The sequence below is a fragment of the Neovison vison genome, chromosome 13 (assembly GCF_020171115.1).
Source record: "Neovison vison isolate M4711 chromosome 13, ASM_NN_V1, whole genome shotgun sequence".
Taxonomy (NCBI): domain Eukaryota; kingdom Metazoa; phylum Chordata; class Mammalia; order Carnivora; family Mustelidae; genus Neogale; species Neogale vison.
The window spans coordinates 86,548,903-86,573,605 of NC_058103.1; the positions used below are offsets into that span (position 1 = coordinate 86,548,903).

The window sequence follows — 24,703 nt, forward strand, 5'->3', positions numbered from 1 at the left end:
TCCACTGGAGAGTAGCAAGAGTTAAAGGTGACGATGGTTTTTCATAGGCTGAGTTGCAGGGGCAGCCGATTTATTTCAAGGGATGCAATGTACATCTTTTTCTTTGGGACCCTGTAATTTATGATTCTCTTCAGTTGAGATTCTTCTGTTAGGGGTCTGTAATTGACAATTCTTCCTGTAACTGACATTGAATGGTATGGTTGCCCCTTGGTTTCCCTTTATTAATTTTCACAACGGGCACAGAAATCCTGAAGAATATTGATTTAAAAAAAAAAAAACGAAATGGTATCTGAACCAATTTAAGCAATTAGAGAGGAAGTCAAGTTTTAGCCTCACCCAAGTGCTTAAAAAATATTATTGGAGGAATGAATTTCATTTACATTCTGGAAATGAAAAAGCAGTTTATAATTCTGTTCTTGATCGAGGTATTACAGATAATGTAAGGTTTAAGATTTTTTTTAGTGCTGGGATTTGTCTGTGTTAGGTGAAAACTGGCCCTGGTGACCCTGGGACCTCTTGAAGGTAACCAGCCATTTATCTGGCTGGTTTATTTATCAGTCTAATTTGAACTGCCAAGGGTGCTACTGTCTTGTGCTCAGTAAATGGTTCTAGTAAAACTGCATAAGCAAATCAAGCCGAAATCAAACATTGTCAAGGAAAGGTGGGGAGGGGGTGATGTTGTCCAGAAGGACAACGGGTTATTATTCTAGGCAGAAGCGACAGCAGACGCAAAGGGAGAAAGACGTTCGGGAACAGCAGGAAAACTGGTGGGACTGGAGGGAAAGGGAACCTCATCTGGCCAGCAGGGGTACTGCTGAAGCATCAAACCCAGAAGTCTCCCAGCGCTCCTCCTCCCTACCTCCCTTCTCCCTCCTGGGTTCCCCTCTCCCGCTCCCTGCTGGCGCCGCCCCCTGGGCAAAGCGTGGGCGGAAACGGAGCCTCGAGCGGGCAACTCACGGCGCCTTCCCAACAGCGCGCGGGTCTGCTGGCGCGGCTTGATGATGTCACGCTCATTGACAGCGTGAGCAGCGGCCGTGAAGGCTGCTTGCTTGGTTGTGAGCGGTCGGTAAGGGTCTGGGCTGGTCTGCTGCCGGGCCAGGTCGCCTTCCGAGGGCGCTGGGGGGGATGGCCTGGAGTTTGCAGCCGGGGCGGGGGGTTCGTTGTCTGCAGTGTCGTAGGGTTGGGGGCGGGGGTTGGAGGCCAAGAAACCTCTGACTCTGAGATCAGGGCTGGAGGGGCGCCTGCGCCCAAGCTGGGTGAGAGGCACGTAGTCGGGCACAGGGGTCTGGCGGAAACCTTAGGATCCGGATTGGGGTGAGGATAGTCTGGGGGTGGGGGTGGGAGGACCACGCTCACGAGTTTCTTTCGCCTTGTCCCCGCCCGCCCGCTCCGGTGGTTCACGTGGGCTGCAGGTGCAGCATGTCTAGGCTGGGGGTCTTGGGCGGCGCCCAAGCCGGGTTGGGACTGTTGCTGGGCACCGCCGCGGGCCTTGGATTCCTGTGTGCGCTTTACAGCCAGCGGTGGAAGCGGACCCGGCGCCATGGCCACAGTCAAAGCCTACCAAACTCCCTGGGCTACACGCAGACCTCAGAGCCAGGACGCCAGGGTACGTCCTAGCCGGTCCCTTGAGGCCACAGTCGTGGCTGATGGATGGGCCTAGGGTCCGGGCTGCCTTTAGTAGAGCCGGTGGGACGGGACAACGGAAGGGGTGCCTGAGAGTTTCGCTTTTCTGTAAAGTTAACTGAAAAGGAAAGCAGTCTTCTTTTTCTGTACATTTTCTTGTAATCCCAGAAAAGCCTATTGTGAAAAGGCTGTTTAGCTTTTACTCTTAGTTCAGGCCGCAATAGTGCTACGTATGTTGTAAAGGCGCTTGCTTAGTGTTGGGTAAAGGATTTAGTAAGTAGAGAAAAAAGAGTCCAAAATAAGGCAAAAGGGAAAACTAAGGGGAATTAAGTCTTGAGGCTTATGTATTAAATTATGTATTAGACTTTGAAGGGAATGTGGAGACTATCCAAGTTTGTTTGTTGTTTGTTTTTTAATCCTTAGTTGAAAATTGAGATTCAAAAAGATTATGTAACTTCACTCAGGGTGTCATAGAGCAGTTAAGTGGTAGGATTGGGCCTGGTCACCTGGTCCAGAACTTGCACAGCTTGGACGTGGGAGTGCATGTTCTGCAATTGAGGCTGAATGTTGCTGGAAGCCAGCCACAGCTGAAATGGGTAGTACTTTTGTTTTGAAAACTTTGACCTTAAGTTGTTTGAGCAAAGCATCTAAGGCTGGTTCAAACCGCTCTCCTCAGGTGTGTGTAATGGAGAGGCGTGGAGATCATGTCACCCTATGTTAATTGGGAATGAGTGTTCTCTGATTACCAAACGCCAGATGGATTGGAAAAGTTAGTTTTAGAAGCGTCTTCAAAGAATTATCCGCGCTGGTTGCAGCTGTTTGTCAGCATTTTATAACATGTTGGTAACCTAGTATTGCAAGAGTGCTTGTCTGTCTTTTCCTTGTGGCTTATTTGTAATTTCTTAGCAGTAGGTGTTTGGAGAAACTGGTGATGTTCCCAGAGATCTTTCTTTCTTCTTCGAAGTTTTTTTTTTTTTTTTAAGTTTTATTTAAGTAATCTCTTCACCGAACATGGGGCTCGAACTCAATGATCCCAAGATCAGGAATCTCATTCTCTACCAGCTGATTCAGCCGGGTGCCCCCCAGAGCTCTTTCTTGCTCTACATTCCTGAATAATATCGGGTGTGTGCTGTAATCCAGCCTAGACTCTCACTAGACGTCCTTGAACACATTTATGTTTGCCTGCACTGTGGGTCCTGCCTTCCTGGTTTCTTTACTATTTTTACATTTTCCAGTCCAATGGCCTTGGGGAGCTGCTCTTTTATTAGCATTTATTGTTGGAATTTACCAGAGCTCCAATGAGGGCTCAGGAATGGTGTTTTTCCCCATGGGGTGTGGGTGGGCTTTTCTCTTAGTGACTGTTCCTTTCTCTTTGCCCCTCTCTGATGATACTACATGAAGTCCTTGAGAGGATCAGAGTTTCTTTTGCTCTTCTCTGTGGAATGAAAGCCCAGAATTTGAGCTCCATTTTAGTTCGGCAGTGTGGCTGGTATTGACTGCCTTGTATTTGGGAACTAGCTAGACAGGTAAAGGATTTTGTTTTCCTTTTGCAGCGCAGGTGTCCTGCCTTCTAGGTACCGTGTTCTTTTTTTTTTTTTTTTTTTAAGATTTTATTTGACAGAGATCCCAAGTGGGTGGAGAGGCAGGCAGAGACAGAGGAGGAAGCAGGCTCCCTGCTGAGCAGAGAGCCCGATGTGGGGCTCCATCCCAGGACCCGGAGATCATGGCCTGAGCTGAAGACAGAAGCTTAACCCACTGAGCCACCCAGGCGACCAGTACTATGTTCTTGCCAGCATTTTACGTTAGGGTGCGGTACTGCTGAAGACTCTGGCGTGAAAGCTTCTGCGGACAGAGGGGGCTCTTATGTAGAGACTGGGATCTTGATTTTTTTTTTTTCTTTGAATAGTTACTTGAAGACTTGTTAACAGGACTTAGCTGTGAACATTTACTGTCTGAGTCACAAGGGTTTTGGTAAACTGAGCTCCAGTGAGAAGCAGGTGTTCTTAAATTCCAGGTCGAAGATCTCTTCCTCACCCTGTCCCCTGAGCGTCACTGTGTGCTGTCCTTCCTTCAGTGAGGCCTTTGCGGGCAGGCCCCGGGGAGGCTGGAGATGCTGCGGAGCTGGTCAGCCTTCCGCGGGAAGGGCAGGAGGAGGTGCTGGAGCGCCTGGACTTCGTGCTGACCGGGCTGGCGGCCCTGCGGCGCGAGGTAGAGGAGCTGCGGAGCAGCCTGCAGGGCCTGGCCGGCCAGATCGTTGGGGAGGTCCGGTGAGTGATGCAGCCTTCTATCCCACTGCCCTCGGGCCCTCAGCTGCTCTCAGCCCCTGCAGCTTGCTCAGCTGAGCTGCGTCCTGGCCTTTGCTGCCGTCTCAGAGGCAGAAGCCAGTTGTGTAGCTTCTTACATAACTGGCAGGGAAGCTGTATGCTTCGTACCTTGCCTTCTTCCCTAAGTTCCATGGTGCTTTGGGGCCCCCCTCCTTTTAGTCTTTTGTAGCCGCTGACATCCTTTATGCTGACTTAGCTGGGCTGCCCGTGCAGGCTGGGCCTGGGGAGCTGTCCTTGTTCTTCTGAGGGTAGAAACCCAGGATTTTCTCTGTGTTTGGCTCCTTACTGAGCAGCATTAGTGAGAGGTTCCTTCGTGGAGGGAGACGACGGGCTGGCTGGGACCTAATGGCACCCTCTCTAAAGGGACCCGCCTTTCAGATCCCACATGGAAGAGAGCCAGAGAGTGGCTCGGCGGCGAAGGTTCCCGTTTGCCCGGGAGAGGAGTGACTCTACTGGGTCCAGCTCTGTCTACTTCACAGCCACCTCGGGAGCCACATTCACAGATGCTGAGAGTGAAGGCGGGTGAGTCCTTTCTCCTGGAGGCAGTTATGACTTCGGCCAGGTGACCTTTTGTAAAAGTGCTTTTTATCTCTGGAAAATTCACACTGAGCTGCTGTCAGTAATCTTGGGCACAAGGTAAGGATATAAATGAATAAAATAAGGAATAGGTAAAACAAGAAAAACCATCCGCCTTATGTCACTTAGGCAAATGAGATATTAACAGTGCTTTTTGCTTACATCTGTCATTTTCATCGGAATTGGTTTTTTACGTAGCCATAATTTTTATTTTCATGTTTCCTGTAACATTAGTTGAGCATTTGGCTGTGTTATCACAAGAACTTTATAACTATTGTTTCATGACTTTATTTCCTTCACTCAGTGGCTGAGCCAGGTGTCCAGAGCCCTCTAAGCTCTAACTGTGCTCCCCTCTCCTGGAAGCTCCTCTCTTCCCACATGGGAGGCTTGCTCCTGCTCGCTTGCCATCCTCACAGGTGGGAGCTGTCTTGAATACGTAGTAGCCCAGCAGCTCTGCTCGTAGGCCTTACTGTGCACCGGGACAGCAGGCAGGAGTCTGGTGGACAGCCTCTAAACATGCTCAGGCTAAGGGCTTTTTGATTTTAAGTCACTAGTGCCATTTTGAAACTTTGGTCTCAAGGATGGAGTCTGAATGAATTATCTTTGTTGTGGAGCTGGACACTGTCATTGGCAGCTTCTGCCCTTGTCTGCTGCTAGCTCCTCTGTGAGGTCTCGAGGCTGACCTTTTCCTCCTCAAGGAAAAGATTGGGACAGAAGCACTGGTTCAGCTCTAAACATGCATACAGCCATTCAGGGTGATCTTTGCAGCAATGTCCTTCTTCTTCTTCTTCTTTTTTTTTTTTTTAAGATTTTATTTATTTATTTGACACAGAGACAGCAAGAGAAGGAACACAAGCAGGGGGAGTGGAGAGGGAGAAGCAGGCCTTCTGCTGAGCAGGAAGCCTGATGTGGGGCTCGATCCCAGGAACCTGGGATTATGACCTGAGCTGAAGGCAGACACTTTTTTTTTTTTAAAAGATTTTATTTATTTATTTGACAGAGGGAGCACAAGTAGGCAGAGAGGCAGTCGGGCCGTGGGGGAGGGGGGAATGGTGACGGAAAGCAGGCTTCCTGCTGAGCAGAGAGCCCAGTGCAGGGCTCAATCCCAGGACCCTGAAATCATGCCTGATCTGAAGGCAGAAGCTTAACCCACTGAGCCACCCAGGTGCCTCCCGAAGGCAGACACTTAGCAATTGAGTCACCCAGGTATCCTAGCAATGTCCTTTAGCTGAAACACTTTATGATGGTAACTACTGTTTATTTTTCCTCTGGCAGACACCATGCCAAGCACTTTAGAGCCGTTTCCTCACCTAATCCTCCCAGGGAGCCTAGGAAGTTGGTGCTGCTCTTCTTCCTTTTCTGACAGAGACTTGAGGCTCAGCCAGGCTCAATGCCTTGCCCAGAGTTGCACAGCTATTAAGTGCAGGCTCAGCGGCGCTCATCCGCAGGGGTTAGCGGGGTCTGTGATCTATGGCATGGCTTGGTTGTGGGGGCACGGAAAGGCCTTTACGGGAAGAACTAGCCCGTGGAGCCCTTGGGAGTTCTTCCCATGGACTGAGGGCTGCCACAGCTCACGGCCCAGGAAGACCTACCCATGGCAGTATGATCTGTTCAGTACATCTTAAGAAATTTCAGCCTCATTCTGTTTGGGACAATATACTGTCCTGCCTCTCTCTCCTCATTTGGTTTCCTAGGAAAATGGAGAATAACAGTTCACTCTTTTTCCATATTCCTGCCATTGGGCATCTGTCCTGGGTTTGATTATTGGTTGCCCAGGCACCTCTTGCAACATGCCGTCTCGGTAAGAGCTCTAGTCCTCCCTTTGTGACTACTGTTGTCAGAGTTCTCTGATCCCTTTTACCTACATTGTCAAGGGCAAAAATGGATTTGTATTTGGCATATCTGGAATATCTGGACTGAAAAGAAGGACAAAGTAATTAGTAGTGGGCCCTGAGACCTAAGGAGCATTTGTATGCAACCCATTCAAGCAGGTCACTTGGGTGGGAAACTTAACGGTTGTAAGAGGGTAGAACAGGAGAGGTCACAGCTCTGCCCAAAGTGATATAGAACGCAGGGCCTTCAGTGATGATTTCAAGAAGTGGTACAAGGGATGCCTGGGTGGCTCAGTTGATTGAGCGACCGAGTCTTGATTTTGGCTCAGGTCATGATCTCAGAGCGGTGGGATTGAGTCTGGGGTAGGGCTCCGTGCTCAGTGGGGAGTCTGCTCAGATTGTCTTCCTCTCCCTTTGCCCCTCCTCCTGCTTGCCTGTGCATATGTGCTCACTCGCTCTTTCTCCCTCTCCAGTAAATAAATCTTAAGAAAGAAAGTTGTGCAAAGTTTGGGCAACAGTGAGAGCCAGAGGATTTAACGTGGGAAGCTTATGGGAGCTTCACTGCTTGAGGTGCTCACTGGGGCTGTGAAGGCCCTAAGGGGAAGGACCCGCTTATCAGCCACCTGATGGGATGAGAGGAAAGGTGGCTTTCCTAATTACTAGCAGACTTAACCCATGACCGATCTGGAGGCATGTAGAAGCTGCTGGTGTGGGACGAGGTGCAAGACTCCGGTTTAGCTGGTGCTCTCTGGGGCAGTGCCCATGGTGGATAATTCTTTTTGTCATGGTCACTGCCATATAGGTCAAGGGGGAATTTGGGGAGGAGACCAAACTCTGGAATGGCTTTGAACTTGTGGGAGTGCTGCTTTGAGGGGTGAAAAGCTAAGAACATTGAATAGCCTACTCCACCGAAAGCTGTATTCCCTTTTCTTCCGCATAAAATAGCAACTTTGAGCTCCTGGGGGACTGACTGAATATGGCAGAGGCAGAGTCACTGTGTGGGTCCACAGGCTTGTTCCCTGAATATTGTACCAAACGTAGCGTAACTTCTCTCCTAGTCAAAACCCAGCTTGCCCTCAAGCACCAGCTCCTCCAGCAAGCCTTCCCCGGCATCCCAGCCGAAAAGATTGCCTGCAACCTCACTGCCTCTCTTTCTTGGGCATTTATTACCGCGTTTAGGTTGGTCTTATCTTCCCCACCACTGAGGGTCTCCCATGCCTGGTTGTCTTTGAATGCTTTAGCTCAGCCCCTCTAATGGGGCTTAGGAGGAGTCAAAAGAAGGAAACTTAATGATCGGAAGGGGATATGTGAGTAACTGAGTCCTTGATCACTGACTCGTGGCTCTCCTCAAGGGGTAGAGTCGGGCGTCTCTGGCCTCCTTGCTCCGAAGTAGCCATGGGTTCTCTACCGTATGTGGGAACAATGTGTCCCACCCAAGGATACAGCTCCGAAGAGCCTTTTTAGAGGTCCCTGCCAGTCCCTGGCAGGTGTCAAAGCCATAAGGCATGTTAAACAAAAGGGACCGTCCTTGCTCTGGTGGGTTTCTCCATGGGCTGGATTGGTGGTCTGACATGTGGGAGAGCATGATGTGAATGTAGGGTTGCAGCCCATGTTGCTGTGGAAGGCCTGGAAGCTCACGGGATTGATGTCTGTGCTGAGGCAGCAGGTGTCTGGCCGCCCACTGCATGGCAGCCAGCGGGGTGCAGGTTAGCAAGGCAGAGCTCCGTGAAGTGGGGCTGAGGTTCCATAAAGGCCTCCTCACTGTTCAGCCTCCCTGGGGCTTCCCTGCCTCACTGGCTCCACCAGCTCTCTCTGTGGGCAGTGGGGTCCTTCCTGATCACTCCCATTCCTCAGCCACATGAGCTCCCTGGAGAGAGACTGCTGATTGCTATGCACTAGAAGTGATCAGAGCAAGGGTCCCTCCCCGGGAGACTCCTGATTTGAACTCCTCATTGGAGGGAGTTCAGGCAATGGTGTCTCCCTTTCTAACAAGACAGTACAAAACTCTGTCTCCTTACCCCGTATTAACCCATTTATCCATCATGCCTTTGGCCTGGCTGGGCTGAGTAGAGGCGCTGGTAGACTTTGATTTGATTTTCTTATTTAGGCAGGTTATTGTCCCAGGCTTCAGAATTGGTTGGGAGTCTGTCTAGGCTGCCTCTGTGTGGTCTTGTTCATCACTACTCAGGTTGGTTGTAAAACCTCTGCCGCTTTTCCTGTGCCTCTAATTTCTAATGTTTCTAGTGCCCGTTGCTAGAGGGGAAGGAACTTGGGTAACATCTTAAAAAGCAAGGTGTAGCTAAGGTCAATACCCTACAGGTTCCTGGAGCCCTTTTTTAGATGAGTCTGGAAGCTCCTCTGTGAAGCAGGGGCACAGACAGGGAACTTGGTCTGTTTGCTTACTTGGTACCTTCTGGGTGGAGCCCATCTTCTTGTTGCGTGTGGCTTTCTGGCCTACCGCTTGGACCTACCTTGCCCTGTCTTTGTAGGTGCCTTTCTTATCTCTTCTTCAGGTCTGTTTTGTGCCAGCTCAGTATCCTGTCCCTGTCTTTCATTCTAGGATGGAGGAAGCATATCCCTAAGTGACACTAAGATCTTCCTGTGCTTCAGAACCTTCTGGCTCTGATAGAAGCTGCCTTTCCTTCACTCAAGTCTGGAGGCTTCTCTGGTGTCTGCTTCTGGACCCTGGAAGTCTGACATTGTCCTTTGCTCAGTTTTTGTCTGATTCAGTTGGCAGTTAGGGAGAACACCCTAATGAGCCGCCAGTGAAGGCTAAGATCCAACAGAAACGTGGCCTCCCCTTCAGTGAGTGCATCAAGGTAGAGGGTTCCAGGAACGTGCCTGCCTGGCTTGTGGCGGCCCCAGAGAAATCTTCACAGGAACTTCTGTTTCCATCTTCCTTCTTTCCTGATTCCAGCTGCAACTTGGCCTTTCCCCACCGCAGCAAGTTCCTAAGGTTTCCAAGGGCTACTCCTATTGTGGTTTAGGTTTGGTTGCTGACTTAGGACAGAGGTGTACGGAGAATTGAGAAAGAAGATGTAGGTATTTGGGCTGCCCGTGGCCTTGGAGGCTGGCACCCACCCATGTTGTTTCTGGTGGTGCTTTTGGCTGATAAGGCAAAAATGACCGACACACCCTTAGCCTGGTGAGCCGCCCAGCTCAGATCAGCTCCACATACTTAATGGTTTTTATCTTAAAAACCTTTTCTTTCTTTTTTACTTAAAAGAATATATGCTCACTAAAGCAATCATATGTAATGTTAAAAAAAGTAGAAAAACTTCCTTTAATTCTTCTACCATGAGATCTATTAGCAGCATTTTGGTAAATTCCTTTCTAGGCTTCTTTCTAGTCTTCTGTTTTTTTCTGATTATCTGGCTGACTTGATAGCTTGCAGGGCGAGAGGGATCATCTCGTATTGACCCCTGACTGCCCCAGTGCCCCCAGCTGGTCACTTTCCCTCTGGGATCATTTTGCCAGTCCGTGGTTCCCATAGGAAGCTTTCTCTGCCCCTGTGTGGTAGAAATGGTTTTTACTTGGTGCTCTGGACAACAGGAGTCCCTTTGTGGGTGGGAGACAGTCCTAGAGCTCTGAGGCTAAATAAACTCCATTGGAGTTCCTGTGTGGCTCAGTGGGTTAAGCCTTTGCCTTCGGCTCAGGTCATGATCTCAGGGTCCTGGGATCAATCCCCGCATCAGGCTCTCTGCTCAGTGGGGAGCCTGCTCCCCAGCCCCCCACCCCGCCTGCCTGTCAAATAAATAAAATCTTAAAAAAAAAAAAAAAAGAATCTCCCTTGACCCTGTCACTTGTTTCTCTGCTCCAGTTATACCACAGCCAATGCTGAGTCTGACTATGAGCGGGACTCTGACAGAGAAAGTGATGATGGGGAAGATGAAGTGAGCTGTGAGACTGTGAAGATCGGGAGAAGGGACTCTCTGGACCTGGAGCTGGAGGTGGCATCAGGCCTGGTGGCCGCAGCCCTGGATGCTGCAGGCTCCCCGGGCCCGGAGGATGTGCTGCCCCTCCTGCAGCAGGCGGATGAGCTGCACCAGGGCGGCGAGCAGGACAGGCGGGAGGGCTTCCAGCTGCTGCTCAACAACAAGCTGGCGGTAAGGCTCTGGCGTCCTGTCTGCCCCACAAGCCCTGGGAGTGGGGGAAGGCTGGTGTTGCTCACAAGCCTGCCGGAGGCCATAGGAAGGGAAAGGAGGGGTGAGCTGGCTGCTTCTGCACGCACCCCCCCAGGCTTGCATGTCCTGTGGGCCTGGTTGTACCGCCTGCCCCGAGCCACCTCCCCACAGCCCTCTGCCTCCTGGAGAGCTGTTGCAAAAGAGCTCTACCACTCACAGTGGAGAGAAGTGTGGAAAGAACTGGAATATTTTTTCCCTCTTCTATTTCCCTTGTGGCAGAGCCTAAGCTGCTTGCCCTACTTGAAGTTTCCATCATGAGAGACAAGTGTGGAGGTCACTCAACCACAGTTCCCTTCTCTGGTTCACTGCCAAGATTTATGCTCACCCAGGTATAAATGTCCCAGAGTTAGAATGTTTCCTTTTCTTGGGAAATGTGAGAATTCACATTTTTCATTGTGTCAGCCAGAGTCATTGTGTCGCATTTCGTGTTGGAGTTGAGCTTTGCTCCTCACAGTGGGCCCTCACTCGGAGGCTTCTGCAAGCTACTAGGCAGAGATGACAGATCACCGGTTAGCTAACTGCGGGTTGGGGCGTGTAGGGGTGGAGGGCTGTGCATAAGGCTGGCCTGATTTCTGTGTATAACACACTAGCTTGGAAACTAAAACCTACGGCTTGGGTAGAAGGCCAGAGGCCCAGTTCTCTGCAGCTGAAGAAGAGGGGTCTCATCCCTCTCTCTCTGTTTGGTCTACAGTATGGAAGCCGGCAGGACTTTCTCTGGCGCCTGGCCCGGGCCTATAGTGACATGTGTGAGCTCACGGAAGAGGTGAGCGAGAAGAAGTCATATGCCCTAAATGGTAAGTACTGACAGATTCCTTATGGGAAGGTGACGGATTCTGGGGCTGAGCTGGTCCATCTGTTTGGGGCTCAGGGGAACCACCAAGATAATAGGCTGTCAGGGTAGTGGTGGTTCAGTTATTCACTGGGGACAAACTCGGGTTCCCAGGGACTTCTGCTTCCTTTTTTAGACAGTGGTCACTGCTTCCCTGCACATTGTGATTAATACCGGTGCAAATGTTTTTAGGGGTAGCTGTAGCATACTTGGATAATTGTTCTCACTCCCCACCTGCAGGAGAGGGCAAAGCCTGTTTTCTTAATCTGAAGGGTTTTTTTTGGTTTTGGTTTTTTTTTTTTTTTTTGCTGCTGCTTAGGAATCTGGTTTGAGTTATGGAGCCTTTGAGGCAGGTGTCCTCTGAGAGTATCAGCAGACCATGTTTGGTGAGAGCCTATGAGCGGCAGTTAGCTTAGGAGTCCTTGGGATTTACTTAAAAACTCTGTTGCCAAAGTCTGTGTCCGGGTGGATAGGGTGCATATGAATGATGCCAAGCTCAGGGCTTGTCCCTATCTGTCATGTCACTGAGAATCTGGGACTTTGAAAAATGACTGGTTTTGTGGGGAAGATGGGTCCTGCCTACCCACACACAAGTCGGTTACTGTCAGTGGGCTTCTAGGTCTTGTGGTTCAGTTAGATACCTAAAGTTAACTTTCCAAAGTGGATAGGTCTACCTCCTCACTTAGAAACATCGAATCTTTGCTAATGTAGAATCTGACAATACCTCAAGGTCATTGTTTCAAGCATTTGTAGAATTGTCAATATAGAAAGAACAAGTCAGTTGAGTTTAATGTTTATTGAGGCAGATCATCAGAAAAATCTCCAGGTTTTAACAGAGGTGCTTAATTACTTTTTGCTTCTTTCTTTTCACAAGTTTCTGTGTTCCCTCCTAAATTTGAGGTAAGGATTCTCATGAGCTTTTGGGCTGGTACTTGGACTCCTTGGTACCAACAAGAATCTTTCCTTTCCTTTTGATTGTTGATTTTTTTTTTTCCCCCTAAAGATTTTATTTATTTTAGAGAGCATGAGCAGGGTTGTGGGGGGGTGGGGAGGAGAGGGAGAAATGTGGAGTCCGGCATGGGACTGAGATCATGAGCCAAAAACCGAGTTGGAGCTTAACCCCAGCACCCCCATTGAGCATCACTTATTAGTACAGTGGCCAGCATGAAACCTAAAGGTGGTGGTAGGGTGATGGTTAGAGCAGCCATTGTTAGTGCTATGGTCTGATCTGCAGAGTTTGGACCCCCCTAGGCAAGTCTGCTCCTGCTGAACCACAGGTGGAGCAGCCTTGGAGGCCCCAGAATTTGGCTTTTTAGGACCATCCTTCATGGTCCTTTCCATTTTGTTCTATCTCTAAAAGTTGGAGCACCAAGAGGCAGCCATTCTTATGGGTGGGATCTTATGTGGTATCTTCTTACTCCTCTGTCTAGCTTGGCAGGAAAGAATGCTCAGCTCTTACTTTCTAGTAAGATAGCGCTTTGAGGTGGGCAAAGAAAAAATCCGCTGAGAGACAATGTCCCTTACTGATGGGGCCATACACAGTCATTGTTTAAAAAGGGGAGGTTAAGGTGCAGGGGGTGGAGAAGGGGTTGGTGGTAGCGTTTCTCATCAGCCAACTTAAAAATGTATTTGTTGGATATACAACATCTTACCGTCATTACTATCATTTAAACATGAGGAAACCTTTCACATCAGCCAGCCTATCACCTCAACCCATTACTTTTGCCCCATCTTCTCCACATTCCCTTTGAAGTGCTCTCCATTTTAGTCAAAGGAGAAGTCCCATTTGGCAGTATGCTCTTTTCTCCAGTATTGTAGGCATGATGTTCCTCAGCTAGAAGGCTCCAGACTACATGACCGCATAGGAGATCCTTGTCAAGAGCTTTCATGGGTTTAGGCCTTGATATGTCAGTTGTGGTGCTTAGGAAACTAAATGAATGTCATTTCTGGTCAGACATTTGGCTCTGGTGAAGAGTTTTGGCATAGAGATATGATTGCTTTTAGATCACAGTCTTATGAGAATTTGATCAAAAGGAAAGGTAGACCCTCTCCTCAATAAAATACAGATGCACCTAAATTTTTATACAACTTCAGAGGGATTCATGGACAGCCTAAAGCATGCCTATACCCCCTTAGGATAAGGTCTCTTTGGGACAATTTGATTGCCATTGGGTTCTTTCTTTCTTTCTTTTTTTTAAGATTTTGCTTATTTATTTGACAGAAATCACAAGTAGGTAGAGAGGCAGGCAGAGAGAGAGAGAGGAGGAAGCAGGCTCCCTGCTAAGCAGAGAGCCCGAGGCAGAGCTCAATCCCAGGATCCTGGGATCATGACCTGAGCTGAAGGCAGAGGTTTTAACCCACTGAGCCACCCAGGGGCCCCAACCTTTGGGTTCTTTTATATTTAAAATACTTTGAGGGGGCACCTGGGTGGCTCAGTTGTTAAGCATCTGCCTTCGGCTCAGGTCATGATCCCAGGGTCCTGGGTTTAAGCCCCACATCGGGCTCCCTGCTTGGTGGGAAGCCTGCCTCTCCCACTCCCTGGGCTCTGTTCCCTCTCTCACTGTGTCTCTGTCAAAAAAAAATAAATCTTGAGATCTTGAGGTGCCTGGGTGGCTCAGTGGGTTGAGCCTCTGCCTTTGGCTTGGGTCATGGTATCAGGGTCCTAGGATTGAGCCCCGTGTCAGGCTCTCTGCTCGGCGGGGAGCCTGCTTTCCCCTCTCTCTCTGCCTGCCTCTCTGCCTACTTGTGATCTCTCTGTCAAATAAGTAAATAAAATCTTTTAAAAAAATAATATCTTAAAATAAAAAGCTTTGAGGGATGCCTGGGTAGCTCAGTCAGGTGAGTGTTGGACTCTTGGTTTTGTTTTTTTTTAAAAAGATTTCATTTATTTATTTGGCAGAGAGAGATCACAAGTAGGCAGAGAGGCAGGCAGAGAGAGAGGAGGAAGCAGGCTCCCTGCTCCCTGCTGAGCAGAGAGCCCGATGTGGGGCTCGATCCCAGAACCCTGGGATCATGACCTGAGCTGAATGCAGAGGCTTTAACCCACTGAGCCACCCAGGCGCCCCGGACTCTTGGTTTTGGCTCAAGTCATGACCTCAGGGTTGTAACTTCGAGCTCCATATGGGGCTCTCTGCTCAGAACATTTTCTGCTTGAGATTCTCTCTCCCAGCCCCCAATGCTTAAACAACTAACCCCCCCCCAACCCCAACAACTTTGAACACATCAGGTGGGTGTTATAAAAAGAAGGTAATTGGGCAGTGGATGACAGAGATAGGGAAAAGAATGAGGTAAAGCAGAAGTTATCCCTGGGAAGCTATTTGTAGCTTTTCATTCTGCTCAAATTCAATATTCCAAACAAGTCCAGGTTGGGTAGGGATTGGTAAGGGCTCGAGCAGTCATTCTTGCCACGGCCCCTCATGTCGAAGTCTGCCTGGGAGCCCTTATGAACTCTGAATCACCTTTGTCCCTACAGGAAAAGAAGAAGCGGAGGCTGCCCTGGAGAAGGGGCATGAGAATGCTGAATGTCACCAGTGGTAAGAAACCCCTGCAGAGTCCTGTAACGAGCTAACATGAGTTACAGTGGAAGAGAGCCATTTCTCTGCCTGAGGAAACAGGAGAGGGAGCTCTGGCCTTTATTATCATACGGCTGGGCCTAATCCAAACCAGGGACCCAGGGGAGTTTTCATTGGAAAGTGCTCTGGGAGTGAGGCAAGGGGGAATTCGAAGATTTGTTGTTGTTGGGGCTTAGAGGGGCTTAGAGAAATGCATAGCTTTTTAAGAGTCATCCTTGCTACAAAATTTGTGGGTTCTTGGCTCTTCAGGGAGGGTGGCTCCCACGTCCTGCACAAGTTCTTTTTCCCCCTGACTGCAGTCCCTGGCTGGTGGTAGACTTTGGCTTCTTTGCTTGGCTTGCATGAGTTAAAATGAATGTGAGCTCAACACCAGGAAGTTTAGTTTATTACCTTACAAAAACATCAGCCTTGCTTTTGTGGTCTCTTGAGAGGCAAAGTTCTGCCAACTTCCATGGGTTAAGGCCAACTCATGTCCTGGGGCCTGGTTCCAGCACCTCATTTTATTGAAAATTCCCTTCTCACCTCTCCTTTGCTTTCCATATTTCTGTCCTAAGATTGTCTCTGCAAGAGCTCTTCTCAGAGGCCAGGTCATTGCCACTTCTCTGGATTTCCTTGGGGCTCCTGGACACCCAAGGATGGAAACTGGTCTACACTTTATTCTTGAGGAGTGGCTTTTTGGAGAAAATATGGAAATGAGCCTCTGGAAGTGTTATCCTGGAGTATAGCTTCCCAAGGACATGCCTGTATGCTTTTAAAGCCAATGAGACCTTTTAGTGTCTGCTCCGGAGATAAGAACCAATGTACTTAGGTCCCTTACATTTTGATGCTGATTATTAGAGATCTGCTTTTTAAGTTTTTATGACCCCTAATAGTTATACTCATTATAGGGGGAAACTTGTGGAGACTTGGACAGAGACACTGCCTAAATGTTAAGTATGAGAAGTTGACTGGTGGACCCCGCTTTTTTGTACCTAGCATACTTTGGAGAATTGTGAGCCTACCACTGTTTGCTAAAGAATGTGAACTAGGACGGACCACAGATCTGTGAAAAGAGGAATTTTGTACATACAGAGATGCTGTTTTCAGCTTTACTTGAGGGGTTGGGGGCAGTGGATGGGAAGCCCATTCCTTGTCCCCGAGCTTGCTGCGGCTTTTCCCCTTAGGTACGCGGTGCTCTGTGGTCAGCTGGCTGAGCATGAGAGCATCCAGAGGCGCATCCAGAGTGGCTTTAGCTTCAAGGTGAGGAAAGGCTTTTCTTCCTTCCCTGGTGCTGCTCTAGTCCAGATTCCCTGCTCTTCCCTTGCTCCTTGCAAAGCGTGTCCCTATAGTCTCTACGACTTGTTCTTCCTTTAGCAACTCTGATGTCAATTTATATTTACATTTTTCCCCTCAGGAGCATGTGGACAAAGCCATCGCTCTCCAGCCAGAAAACCCTATGGCTCACTTTCTCCTCGGCAGGTGGTGCTACCAGGCAAGCTGCCTTCTGGGGCACTTGGGTGGCTCAGGTGGTTGAACTCCCTACTCTCGGTTTTGGCTTAGGTTGTGATCTTAGGGTCGTGAGACTGAGCCTCTGTCAGGCTCCAAGCTCAGCAGGGAATCTGCTTGAGAGTCTCTTTCCCTCTGCCGCCTGCCCTCCTCAGTTTTTTCTCTCTCAAAAACAAAACAGGGGTGCCTGGGTGGCTCAGTTGGTTGGACGACTGCCTTCGGCTCAGGTCATGATCCTGGAGTCCCGGGATCGAGTCCCACATCGGGCTCCCAGCTCCACGGGGAGTCTGCTTCTCCCTCTGACCTTCTTCTCACTCATGTTCTCTCTCACTGTCTCTCTCTCAAATAAATAAATAAAATCTTTTAAAAAAAAAAAACAACAAAGAAAAAATCCACGTTTTTTTTATTCACACTTGGATCTTTTGGTGGCAGGTCTCTCACCTGAGCTGGCTAGAAAAAAAAACTGCTGCAGCTTTGTTTGAAAGCCCTCTCAGCGCTACTGTGCAGGATGCCCTCCAAAGCTTCCTGAAGGTATTGGGAAAGAAGGGAGGGATTTTTGGAAAGTTGTAATTTTAGGCTTGCCTGTTAAAGGAGAAAGTCAGAACCATCTGGACAGCTTATAAAAATAGAGTTCCCCAGGCCAGGACTGGAAAGCTCTATTTAATAAACTTCAGCCTGACTTGAATTTGGTAATTCCCTGAAATGCCTTGTTTCCTTTTCTAGGCTGAAGAACTACAGCCAGGATTTTCTAAAGCAGGGAGGGTATATATTTCCAAGGTAAACTCACCTGCTTTTTTCAACGTGGATGAAATTACATGTTGATATATAATGGGAAGTCCTGAAAGTTCAGTCTCCTGGTGGCGTTTCTCCCAGGTTTTCACTGTTGTCTCTTCTCAGTGCTACAGAGAACTAGGAAAAAACTCTGAAGCTAGACAATGGATGAAGTTAGCCCTGGAGCTGCCAGATGTCACCAATGAGGTAATATTTTGAAGAGCTTCTCTAATACTGGGTTCCATTATTGAATCATTTTCTTCCCTTTAGGTTTTATTTTCCCTATAAAAGATAGTTTACACTTTTGCATGTAGTCATCTTTGTATATATCTCACTTTGGGGAGGGGGCATATTTCATAGGCTGCAGGCTATCCTGGGAAGGTCGGTTAAAGACTGATAACAGAGCTCAGAAGGGAAGTTATCAGTGGTTTGGGAGTTGGCTTAGATTTTTGAGGCCTAGTCTTTCTTGTCTCCCTAGGATTCGGCTTTCCAGAAGGACTTGGAAGAATTGGAAATAATTTTAAGAGAATAATTGCATTTCAGTGGTCTTCATGACTTGAGGGAGAATGCCCTGCTTAGATCATCAGGAATCTAAGACTGCTTAAGTGATGGTCCTGACTCCTGGGTCTGACTGGTATCCATAACCATTCCCCAGTTTCTTTCCCACTGCCCACTGGTTAATTTATTCTAATCCCTTATTTTATCAGAAATTGGGGAAGTACTTAAGGCCTGGATTTCTATAGTTGTCTTAAGTGAATTCTTGAAAAATCAAGATATATATATATAGCACTGACGGCTGCCTTCAGCCTACTGATGAGGTGGGTGAACTTCAAAAAGCTCTAAGAACAAAACACAGAACTTGTACTCACTAATCTTTTCTATTAATATTTAAAACCAAATTATATCGTTCTTATACCCTATCAGGGTAAAAGGAAAGGTCAGGGCAGCCCATGGATACTGCCCTCTTCTTATCTATCATGTGGATTCTAACTGTATTCCTGGGCTGAGGAGCTGGACCACTTCACTTACAGAGTCCTGGCAGCTTTTGGAAGGACACCAGTGCATAAGGCTTATGAGACTGTGAAACAATGATCTTAAAGAGTTGCCTGGAATATATTTTGGTATAAACCTGAAATAAACCAAATTTGACTATATTCCCCTTTGTTTGCCATCTGCTCCTTTCTTGCTTGACATTTCCGTAACTGTTTTCTACTACCGAAACTACTGCAGACAAACAGAAAAATAGCACCAAAAAGTTTAAGCTCTTGGGTTAAAGCTATTTTCAATGGAAATTTTAGTTATGTACAACACAGAGAGCTTCTTTTAGCCTAACAAGGCCTATTCCAACTATTTTACTCTTAGGGCCAACAGCACAAAGCATAATCTCACCTGATAACTCACCTACAAGAATAATTGAGGTAAGTTTATAGGACTGACATGCTTTTATATAAGAACCAAGCTTCCATTCCAGATTCTGTCACCCTGGCTTACTCTACCATCCCAGGTTTGTTATGTGGTATAGAAATGAAAGAAAAGACTGGAGAGGTACTCCATTCTTTAAACAAAGCTGCATTAAATTGACGGTCTTCCTATCTCCCTAAATACAGTAGGATCAACACAGCAACAGCAGAGATTTTCTGTGCCTTTCCTCCCAGTACTAGCTGCCAGGCCCTCTGAAATTCAAAGAGCTGGTTAAAAGCCATCCTGAGTATAAGTCTGAAAGAGAAGAGGAGGACGATCTCAAATCCCTAAAGTAGAATAATCCGGAAAATATCAGGGCTCTACAACATAACTCAAAGGCCACTGGAAAGTCATGGGATATTCATCTTATAATAATCTCTATTAGCCTGAAGGATAATTATCAACTGAATATAGGACTTCCCTTTAAAATTTTCAATTTTAAAGCAATAGAAACTGATCACTCAGTGCCCAAAGTTATTTTGAAGGTCCTATCTTGAAATATTCAGCTTATACAAGAACAACTCCTGTAAACAGCACAGATAACTACTTTATTAGCAGCTCCACACTAAATCTACTTAAAGAGCCCCTAAATGCTTAAGATTCCAAAATTATCTTGAGTTACTCTTGGCAATTAAAAACGCAAGCAAGGAGATAGTTGGATGGCTGGTGTTCCAGTAGGCCTGCCCCGTAGCCCTTAACTAAAAAATTCTTACATAAGATAATTCAGGCAAACTAACTTAACAACCTGTTTCTGACTGACAAGAGTTTTATCGGCAGAAAAGAACCACTTTCTTTGCCACACAGGCATTTCAACATTATTCGAACAGTGAGAGAAGAATCCAGTCTCCCCAGCTTATGTCTGCAAGAAAACTAACGATTGTCCAGTAGACAACCATTACTCAGTCAACCCCAAGGCACTATGTCAAAAGTATTCCTTTACTGCCCTTGAAATAATTCACAAAGAAATTAATACACTCCAGACGGAATAAACATTTCAGATCAGCTTGTGACTACTGACCTTGTCTCCTGTTTACACCATCAGAAAAGCTGATACAATAGCTGTTTTTCCAGAAGCCCTTTTCTGGCAGTCACAACAGGAAGAGGCCTATGAAGAACCCCCAGGGAGCAGTCCTCTCCATTACGCTATAGCACTTAAGGTTTGTCACAGGAAAAACCTCAATGTTTCAGTCTTTGGCATCTCCCACTCCATCTGCATTGATGGCAAACATAGCTTCAGCTTCAGGAAGACAGGGAGAGTCGTAGATTTTGCAGATTCTGGTTTCCCCTCTTCCTTTCCTCAGATACAGTCTGACCAAAAAAACCAACAAAGTTACAGTTTAAAAATCTTTGTCTTATTTATAGTAGCTCTAAATTTTTTTCAGACCTATATACTTTCTAGGACTTTGGGGAATCTTTCTGTATTCCTTAGGGGCATTTCCAACTTGGAGGAATCCACTCCTACCCTGCTCCCAACTTTAGTGGATTTTTCATATTGAAACAATTACTTTCTTATAATGAGGGAGAGGCATATCGTTCATATTCAGTCTTGCGTATTTGAGGGCTTTTAATCCTTTTATAAACTGAAAGCAAACATATACACTAATTAGAGCAAGACAACGTTTAACAATGACTCCTGTGGTAGCATTGACTGGATTTAAATGGAAATTCAGATCTTCATGTCTACCTCAGTTAAAATGACATTCTAAGACAAAGTCACCTATCCGTTCACTTTACCTGGTTGTTGAAGCATGAGCAATGATATTTCCTCCAATAGGTTTTTTAGGATCTGCAGCAAACATGGCTGCTCCATCCACTTGGGCTACCACCTGGTTGGTGATTACCACTGCCACACCAAACTGATGGAGAAAGGATAAATGTCATTTTTTGTGGTCATTCAAAGGACCTTACTGCTGCCACCCCTTCCCCCACAAAGTAACGAATGATTAATACACCTCTTCCTATCTGTGAAACCAGGCCCTGATGTTCTGGCCTCCCAGTGAGGCCCCTGAAAATTAGACATTCTCTATCCCGATACACCTTACCTCATCAGCAAGTCGCAGAAGCATTCGCAGAAACCTGGCCAAGTGCATCTGCCTGGCTGAAAGCTCCCCTCGACCTGAATAGTCCGTTCTGTACAGGGCAGTGGCACTGTCTACAATGAGCAGCGCATACCTACAGGGAATAAGGACTCTATGAAGCTTATTTCGAGCCTGTGTCAGATTATGCTTCCTTCCTCACTACCGTAAACTTTCATATTCAGTTATACTCATATATAAATGTTTTATTATTTATTTAAAAAAGATTTTTATTTATGTGACAGATCACAAGTAGGCAGAGAGGCAGGCAGAGAGAGGGGGGAAGCAGGCTTCCCTGCTGAGCAGAGAACCCAATTCGGGGCTTGACCCCAAGACCCTGGCAGAGGCTTTAACCCACTGAGCCACCCAGGCACCCCTATAAATGTTTTATTAAAACAATTTTTACAGGGATGCCTGGGTGGCTCAGTTGGTTAAGTGACTGCCTTCGGCTCAGGTCATGATCCTGGAGTCCTGGGATCGAGTCCCGCAGCGGGCTCCCTGCTCAGCAGGGAGTCTTTTTCTCCCTCTGACCCTCCCACTTCTCATGCTGTCTCTCTCAAATAAATAAATCTTTAAAAAATATATCTATTAAAAAAAACAAAAAACGATTTTTACAACATTCTTGTCTGAGGCACTACATAACAAGTTCCCAATAAGTTCAAATGAATTATGGCTTCATTTCTTAACAATGATTTGACCTGAACCACAATGCAACAGTGTCAAACTAGAACTAAAACTTAAATCTCCCCATTTCTAATTCAAGTTACTATCAATTTGGCCAAATAGCCTATATAAGATTCAGGGTAATGGGTCTGGGCCATACTCTGTGTCTTCTACTGAGCACATACCTAGATTCTACCATCATGGCCGATGCTTGATAAAGGAGCTGAGTCTGGTGGTCTGTGTTGAACCCTCGAGCATATGCTACATTATCCAGGACATCACTGCCAGAGAGACCATATCTAGAAGAAAACAGAGAACGTTTTTAGACTGCAAAGAAAACTTAGATTGGAAATTAATAGTAAAGAGATTGCCTGATTAGGTAAGAAGTGTTAAGGTTAAAGAATATTAATTCCCTTTCTATTAGAAATCCAGGCAAACTAGAGAGAGATGACTGGAGTCACTCCTTTGGGGTAGATTGACAGGACTTCAGGATAAATCAAATTTAGTCTCTCAGGACTCCTGAGCCAAAACGAATTTCCAAATCATGTTCCAAGTACTCTCCTGGAAAAACCAATAAAACATGACAACAGTTTGGAACTGAAACAAAAATAACAAAGATCAATTAAATTCATATAAATTAATGTTATAGAGGAATAAAACCTTTTTCTTCTTTTTTTTTTTTTAAGAGAGGGAGAGAGTAGGGGTTGGGGGCAGAGGGAGAGAATCTATAGCAGGCCCTGTAACCAGCACAGAGCCAGATGTGGCATTCAGTCTCACGACCCTGAGATTATGACGTGAGCTGAAACCAAGAGTCAGATGCTTCACCACATGAACCACCCAGGCACCCCTAGGAATAAAAGCTTCTAAACAACCACTCAAGGGGCACCTGGGTGGCTCAGTGGGTTAAGCCTCTGCCTTCAGCTTGGGTCATGATCCCAGAGTCCTGAGATCGAGCCCCCCCTTGGGCTCTCTGCTCAGCAGGGAGCCTGTTTCCCCCTATTCTGCCTACTTGTGATTTCTCTCTGTCAAATAAATAAATAAATTTTTTTTAAACTACAAATTCCTTGAGGGAAAAAGACTAGGCCTCTCTTACCTAGCACTTTTTTTAATACCTAAATTCTGAGTTAATGATACTGAATACAGCTTTTATCCGCAACCCAAACAAGAAGACAATCATACCACTTTATAATTTAAATTTTTATATTAATGTTAACCTAAAATCATTATAGTCCAAAAGTACACCAACTCCTTTACATTATAGTTCAAAAAAGAATCTGTTTAAGCAAAATCAAGGCATTCTTTGGGAACCCTAAGTCTCAATGTTTATGATTCCATCAGTCTTTTACAGAAGCAAGTCTATTATATATGGAGACTCTGATCTTTACAAAAGCATACACTGCATTAAACCTATTCTTCTGGGATTTAGCCTTAGCTAATAGCTTTCCTCTGGTTTTTCCTCCCAGAAAGCATAGAATCACAAAGAAATATTCTATCCTAGCACTTGGATAGAACACTGTAATACGCTAGCCCTCAGTATCAGGAGATCCCATTCTTTTTTTTTTTTTAAAGATGTTATTTATTTATTTGACAGAGAGAGATCACAAGTAGGCAGAGAGGCAGGCAGAGAGAGAGAGAGGGAAGCAGGCTCCCTGCTGAGCAGAGAGCCTGGGCAGTGGAACTCAGTTCCAGGATGCTGCAATCATGACCTGAGCTGAATGAAGAAGCTTAACCGACTGAGCCACCCAGGCATCTCTGAATGACTTTTTAGTAATAAAATCTGCAGAGTTGTACAATCTTCATCACAATCCAATTTTTTCCCCCAAGATTTATTTATTTGACAGACAGAGATCACAAGTAGGCAGAGAGGCAAGCAGAGAAAGAGAGGAGGAAGCAGGCTCCCTGCTGAGCAGAGAGCCGGATGTGGGGCTTGATCCCCGGACCCTGTGATCATGACCTGAGCCAAAGGCAGAGGCTTTAACCCACTGAGCCACCCAGACACCCTTCACAATCCAATTTTAAAACATTTCCATCATCCCTAAAAGATCTCTCAAGTCTATCTGTAGTTATTCCTACTTCCTGCTCCAGGCAACCTCTGATCCATTGCTCTACAGATTTTCTCCTTCTGGGAATTTCTTATAAATGAAATCATAAAATACACGGTCTTCTGTGTCTAGGTTCTATTTAGTGTGTCTTCTGAGGCTCATCTATGGATGACATGCATGGGTACATCATTCCATTTCACTGTTTAATAGTACTCCACTGTATGCATAAATCAGATTTTGTTTATTCATCCATCAGTTGATGTACAACTGGGTTATTTCCAGTTTGGGGCTATTATAACAATATTATAACATCTACAAACAAGTCTCTATGTGGGCACGTTTTCTTACCTCTTGGGCACATAACCAGAGCGAAACTGCTCTGTTATGTGGTAATTTTATAGTTAACTACCACACTGTTTTCCATAGTGGCTCCACCATTTTACATTCTTACTAGCAAGGTATTAGGGTTCCAGTTTCTCTATATCCTAATACTTGTTACTGCCTATTTTGTTACAGCCATCCTAATGGTGGTATCTCACTGTGGTTTTGTTTTTCCCCTTGACTAATGATGTTGAACATCTTTTCATGTGTTTCTAGGCCATTTATCTTCTTTGGAGAAAGAGCTGTACAAATCCTTTGCTCATTTTTTAATTGGGCTGTCTCTCTATTGCTGGATTAAGAGGACTTTGTAACTCTGGATACTAAACCCTTCAGAAATACGATTTGCAAATATTTTCTCACATCCTTTGGGTTGTCTTTTCACTTTCTTAATAATGTCCTTTGAAGCACAGAACTTCTAAATTTTGATGAAGTGAAAACTATTATCAATGTTTTCTTTCATGGATGCTTTTTGGTGTTATATCTAAGAAACCTGCCTACCTCAAGCTCAACAAATATTTTCTCCTGCCCTTTTTTTTCCTGTAAGTTTTATAGTTTTATTCTTACATTTACGACCATGATTTTTAAAATAATAATAAATATACATGACATACAATTGACTATTTTTTTTTTAAAGATTTTATTTATTTATTTGACAGAGACAGATCACAAGTAAGCAGAGAGGCAGGCAGAGAGAGAGAGGAGGAAGCAGGCTCCCTGCCGAGCAGAGAGCCCGACGCGGGACTCGATCCCAGGACCCTGAGATCATGACCTGAGCCGAAGGCAGCGGCTTAACCCACTGAGCCACCCAGGCGCCCTACAATTGACTATTTTAACCTTTTTAAAAATGTATAGTCCTAGGGGTGCCTGGGTGGCTCAGTGGGTTAA

The 24,703-nt window shown here is 46.4% G+C and overlaps 2 protein-coding genes across 3 annotated transcripts in view; one reads left to right on the forward strand and one right to left on the reverse strand.

Moving 5' to 3' along the window:
• Positions 1-952: 952 nt before the first annotated feature.
• RMDN3 (regulator of microtubule dynamics 3) lies at positions 953-18,350 on the forward strand. 2 transcript variants are annotated; one of them, XM_044231893.1, is made up of 13 exons: positions 953-1,066; positions 1,413-1,606; positions 3,698-3,890; positions 4,326-4,469; positions 10,176-10,461; positions 11,231-11,333; positions 14,841-14,901; positions 16,104-16,179; positions 16,334-16,411; positions 16,858-16,956; positions 17,149-17,202; positions 17,323-17,403; positions 17,675-18,350. In XM_044231893.1, the coding sequence occupies exons 2-13, from the start codon at positions 1,420-1,422 to the stop codon at positions 17,726-17,728; spliced, it is 1,416 nt and encodes a 471-aa protein (XP_044087828.1). In that variant the 5' UTR covers positions 953-1,066; positions 1,413-1,419; the 3' UTR covers positions 17,729-18,350. The 2 variants fall into 2 exon arrangements, with proteins under 2 accessions (XP_044087828.1, XP_044087829.1); XM_044231894.1 differs by lacking the exon at positions 953-1,066 and having other exon boundaries at positions 1,169-1,606.
• An 836-nt stretch (positions 18,351-19,186) lies between these two features.
• Positions 19,187-24,703, reverse strand: part of RAD51 (RAD51 recombinase) — a 29,017-nt gene continuing 23,500 nt past the window's right edge. Inside the window, exons 7-10 of the mRNA XM_044231895.1 lie at positions 21,581-21,694; positions 20,700-20,829; positions 20,392-20,513; positions 19,187-19,965 (exon numbers count right to left, since the gene is read on the reverse strand). Coding sequence (XP_044087830.1) covers positions 19,842-19,965; positions 20,392-20,513; positions 20,700-20,829; positions 21,581-21,694 — 490 coding nt within the window. The 3' untranslated portion in view covers positions 19,187-19,841. The remainder of the gene's footprint in view (positions 19,966-20,391; positions 20,514-20,699; positions 20,830-21,580; positions 21,695-24,703) is intronic.